At 39.2% G+C, this 5,528-nt stretch overlaps 1 protein-coding gene across 2 annotated transcripts; it reads left to right on the forward strand.

Annotated features, from left to right (window-relative positions):
• The first annotated feature begins 387 nt into the window (after nt 1-387).
• Nucleotides 388-4,903, forward strand: LOC144654790 (uncharacterized). Of its 2 annotated transcripts, none has more exons than XM_078515014.1 (2): nt 388-401; nt 3,409-4,903. In XM_078515014.1, exon 2 carries the CDS (start codon nt 3,429-3,431, stop codon nt 4,236-4,238), a length of 810 nt encoding a protein of 269 aa, XP_078371140.1. In that variant the 5' UTR covers nt 388-401; nt 3,409-3,428; the 3' UTR covers nt 4,239-4,903. The 2 variants fall into 2 exon arrangements, with proteins under 2 accessions (XP_078371140.1, XP_078371139.1); XM_078515013.1 differs by lacking the exon at nt 388-401 and adding an exon at nt 1,371-1,431.
• Nucleotides 4,904-5,528: the final 625 nt, after the last annotated feature.

The following is a 5,528-nucleotide window of genomic DNA, read 5'->3' on the forward strand; positions in this document are numbered from 1 at the left end:
AGGGCATCCTATAATGCTTATTGAAATGATTTATTCTTTTATTGTGATAATTCTGCAATTACCATGATAATAATAATAACAAATATTATAGGATGTTCTGGGGGCAGAATCAACATGGCCGCCGTATCTGCGAAATGGGCTATTGCATTTTGATGCTTGTGCTTGTGCTTGCGGCAAGCACAAGCACAAGGATTAAAATTGTCCTTTTTGCGTGTTTGCGCTCGTGCTTGCGCCACTAGTGAAAACCAGGCTTAAGTTTTTTTATGCTCACTTTGGTGTTTGTAATTTTATTATTTTCAGTTACCGTGTCCATCTTCGAGTAAAAATGTGTTTATTGTGTACAACATGGATTTCGCGTGAATTGAGTTTGCTCCTACGTAACTTTCGAGTCGAACTTCAAGGTATGACGTAAGATATGTATTGTCCTTGGAACAAGGATCTTTAAAAATCAACATCATTATTCCACACTGAGTGAATTTTGCCGTAGTATAATAATTTGAGTGGGTCGTTAAAATTTCACAGTATAATGACATCAACATCTGAGTTATCCCGTATGCGAGCGAGAAATCCGTAGGTGGCTTGTAAATATACGGTGAGCTTAACCTAGGATAAATTGGTGAGAACTGTAGTTTCGAATTCCTGATGGTGTTTTGTTCATAGCCGCAACCAAATTTGTCCCCATATTATGTTGATGTCTTTGGAATGACAGAATGATACAAGTCATATATAAGGGTTTATCTTCTTTGTAATGAACTAATCCAGAGAATCACTGCAAGCAAAATTGTCTTTTCGGTTATGGAGTTAAGTTATTGGCTTATCGTAGACCTTAAAAAAGGCAACGAGAGAAGACCGGAAGTTTAGCCAGGACCTAAGTCGGGAAACAGGATCATAAAACGAGGCCCATTCAAAGCTGAGTTTTTCGCCCATGAATGAAACAAGTTTGGTCCAGTGTTTGAATGGCGGAAGAAACAAAGAATAGCTACAACCAAGAAATAATTGCTCTCCCCGACCCTCAATTTCCAAACATAACTTAATCCCAGGTAGTAGCTTGCGTAGCTGGCAGTATTGTTGGGTTTTAAAACGCGCACAAAGCGTCACACTTAAAACGCGCACAAAGTGTCCTTCCTTTACTTTTTGCTTTATGTTTTGCGAGTGGCTTGGGAAGGAGGAGTTGAACTCGTCCTCCCCAAGCCACTCGCGGCTGCGCCGCTAGTTGTCGCGGCTTTGCCGCTTGCTTGTGTGCGTTTTAAAACCCAACAACACCGCAATATACCGCCAGCTACGCAGGCTACACGGATAGGAGTAATGTGCAGGCAAGACACCACCTATCGATGAGACTTATGGACAAAATCTCTTCGTCTAACATTTGAGATGGGACTCAAATATTCTGCGTGCATTTAACTTCTACTGCAAGAAAAATGCCACAGAAAGGTTTGAATCTTATTCTTAATTTTTACGGGCTATAAAACCATAACCCCATCTTTTGAAGTAAAAGAAATGGGATGTATAAAGAGGAGCAATACTTAGCTTTGCTGATACGGGGGATTAAAACTGATATCCGCACTTCCTTTATGTTTTGCTTCTGCTTTGCCTTGACCACCGGGGTGAACCGCAACTACAATACAGGGATTATTTCGAACCAAACTGAGACAAAAAATGCAGGAAAAATTAAATGACATCGTTTGGTGTGCAGGGTTTGATTATTAAACTGAAACATATAAACAAAGTCTTATTAGTGCCGCAAAAACAACAGGATCAAGGCTTTCCTATTGTAGTGATCAGTTTATCTTTAAGCTCAAAATGCTTTTCATGTAGAGCTGGCTTATTTTCACTTTCGATAATACGAATTCTTTTACACGGCGTTGTCTTTCTTTACGCAATATTGTGCGCTATTTCTGCGTTTATTCGAAGCTTACACGAATGATACTGGAAACAGCACTTAGAACTACTTCCTGTTGGATTTGTGGCAGTATTTCATACTTCCTTTTGTCACTAGTTGCATACATGTGACCAATTGATGTACACAACAAACGTATTACAAGGTTTTTTAAAAACATAGTCACGACGAACGCTTTAGATAAGGCCTACTCTCGATCCTACTCAATAATTTCTTGTATAGTTGTTGCCCATGAAGGATATTCAGACTTTGTCGGACAGGTGGTAGAATATCACTGATATCATCTAGCGATAAATGATTATATCGCTCGTTTCGTAACTAAAATTGCCGTCATCAGTTGTCGGGCCGGGAATACAGAATATAAAGGAACGGCATGTTCTCTATGCACTCAGCTCAGTACTGTTAACAAGTGAACACTGAAGCAGCGGCAATAATTTTAAGCTCTGAAGTGACTGCACTCTCATTCGCCTCCCCAAGATCTATTCACTGTACGGAGAAACTTCTGCAGTCCTGTGTCGATTACCAGGTGTTTAATACAGAGGTCAGTCAAAACATTATACATGATGCACTCTTCTTTCATTTTAAAGGAAAGTCAGCCTTTGTTTTGAGTTGAGGCTGAACGTTCGTAAATGTTTCAAAATTTCTAGGAATTTTCCTGTTTTTTTTTTTTAATTCTGAAACCAAGACTGTATTACACTGTAAATCACTCGCTAAATGGATTTGAATTGCTCGGATACAACTCCACGTCACTGCATGTACGTGTCAATAATGTTGGTTCCATGTTCAATGTGAACAAACGAAGTTAAGAAAAGGACAGGATTGAGACTGCAGATGGAGATTCTCCCTATATTTTTTTAGGCTATTGCCACATTACAGTCCGTTTTGGTCTTCCGCCACGAAAATTTGACAGAAAGCCAAGAGTGACGCTTCTTTCGGAGGGCCGAAACTTTAAACGGACGGTCACTTCATTCGTGTGATCGTAAGTTTTGGAAATTTACAGCACTGGGATTTCTTTAATTTTAAAGTGTTAACCCTGAGCAATAATTGGCGGTACATCAAGCCAACCTAAACGGTCGAGCGGATGCATGATTGTCTTCTTTTCGTTACCTATATAAGCTGCTTCTAATAACTATTTCACAGCTTATGGATGTTCTAAGCAATAACAGAAAGCAAAAATTTCAATGTATGTGAAATCACTTTGAACAATCCTGAGTATGCAATCATACCTTTAGCGGCCACAAAAGAGTTTCGAAAGTTTCGTCAATGTTACGACAATGTCACAAACGGAGGCAAAGTTTATTTTGGTTTGACTCTAATGGTGAAAAGGTTGTTATTGTAGGTAAAGTGAAAAGCCAGCAATAATATGCTATAAAAAATAAATGGAAAGGAAGCGTCTTTCGAAGTCAATGAAATACTTACTCATCAATGCTTAGTTAACTTTGTACGGTGTTATATTCGATAACTTATAATTTATGTCTTTTTACTTTTTTCTTCCGGTTGACTCTGTTTAGGAAGGCGCGGTATTGTCACCATGACGACACAAGAGGAGCTTGTTCGACCACTCTTGGATGAATCATCACATAACTATATGAGGTTAAGAAACGCAAAGAAGAACAGAAAACTTCCCTGGGACAAGCTCATGGCAGTCTGCTTTAGCCTGTTGCTGTGTTGGCAATTGGTTGGGACCTGCTTGTACTTCATCCGTTGCCTTGAATGTTTCAAGGAAAAAACGTCTACATTCCTCTGCGATAGAAATGCAGCGTTCCCGTATTCAGAAGATTTTGAGCTGGCTTGGTTAGTTACTCAATCCATTCTCGCTGTCATCATGATTTCTACACTGCACAATGTTCCAGCTTTCCTTGGTTATAAGGCAATATTTCATCAGTTGAAATCTCGTCCTTCGTTTTGGACCTTGGTGCTTCTTCTATTTTTTGCACTCTCCAGATACATAATGTTGTTAGTAATATCGTTCAAATCCTCAATTTCTTCGTTGCTTTTAACTGGTTTCGCATTAAGTCCCATTTTAACCGTTATACTTGCATGCGTGTTGAACTACACTCATTTGAATTTTTTAAAGCGCCGATATCCCAGGTATGTGTTTACCATATCTAAGCTGTCGCTTTTGGTAATTTTTGTGGTTAATTTTACAAATTTTGTCACCTCTCTTCTGGCAGTGACTCTAAACGTCCACGATTTTCATCAAGCACTAACAGCAAAAAATTCGACAGATTTTAAAGTAATACATGGCTTCTTGGGAGAGTTTGGGGTCACGGGCTTCAGATTTAAATTGATGAGTTTCTTTTGGAGTAAAATGTTCGTCGATCATAAGAGTATTCTCTGACTTTTTGTACGAGAAAGCTGAGACCATTGTTAGTTTTGCAGAGTTGATTTTTTCTATTTTTAGAGTGGTTTTCAAAAGACTGTCATAAAGCAACGTCCACACTAGTCCCCAGAGCCCACGATCCTCTGGTCTGCGCCAGGGAACAAGATCTCTGGCCGCCTCCAAAACCCGAGGTCTGCGATTCATGGAGTCATTGTCAAATCTGACAAATATAATTGGCTGAAATTAAAATCAACACAAATGACTCAAATGAAACAATTACATCTCGCCACGGAAATGTGATACTACGACGCCAAGCACGGAAAAAAAGCGAGAGCCAGGTTACGTCACAACTAGGTTCTGTTTTGATCGATTCTGATTGGCTGTAAAAGCTATATGTTTATCTCTGATTGGTCGTGCTATTTTTGTGAACTATTGTATGTAAAGTGTTAGGCCAACTGCGCAAAGGACAAGTTATGACATGGTTTGCCTCGACAGCTCATTGGAAACTGCTCTAAACACAAAGAAATAAAAAAAAAATTAAGGAGCTTATCAGCACTGTAGTGATTAACTTTAAGATTGTGTGAATAATGTGCTGTAGGTAATAATTTTATAATAAACAGTTGGAAAACAAGCATACTTCTGGGATCGATTGTCAAAAGTAAGACATAATAACACATAATAATCTGCCACGGGGTCAATGTGCTGCCCTCAGATAACATGAGTTCCATAAGGAACTATTTACCTAAGTAAGATATAATAATACAACACGAGGTTAATATGCTTCCCTCAGAAAACATGTTTTCCATAAGGTACTCACCACCAAAGTAAGACATAATCTAGCACGAGGACAATATGCTGCCCTCGGACAACAAGAGTTCCATAAGGAACTCCCCAGCCAGGTAAGACATAATAATCTCCCATGTCCGGTCGATATGCTGCCCTCGGATGACGTCAGTTCCATAAGGAATTTACCACCCATGTTAGACATAATATTCTACCGCGAGGTTAAAATGCTGCCCTCAGTTATAATAAGTTCCATTTACTACTTACCAGCCACGGAAGACAAAGTAATGTACCAGGAGGTCAATATGTTGTCAGATACAATGCGTTCCATAAGGAAATCACCCCCATGCAAAACGTAATCTAGAACGAGGTCAATATGCTGCACTCCGACAACGAGAGTTCGATAAGGGGCTCGCCAACCAAAAAATACATAATAAACTAGCACAAGGTCAATATGCTGCTTTGAGATAACATGAGTTCCATGAGGAACTTAAAACCCAAGTAAGACATAATAATCTACCAAGA

The sequence above is a fragment of the Oculina patagonica genome, chromosome 5 (assembly GCF_052425735.1).
Source record: "Oculina patagonica isolate OP01 chromosome 5, crgOcupat, whole genome shotgun sequence".
Lineage (NCBI taxonomy): Eukaryota > Metazoa > Cnidaria > Anthozoa > Scleractinia > Oculinidae > Oculina > Oculina patagonica.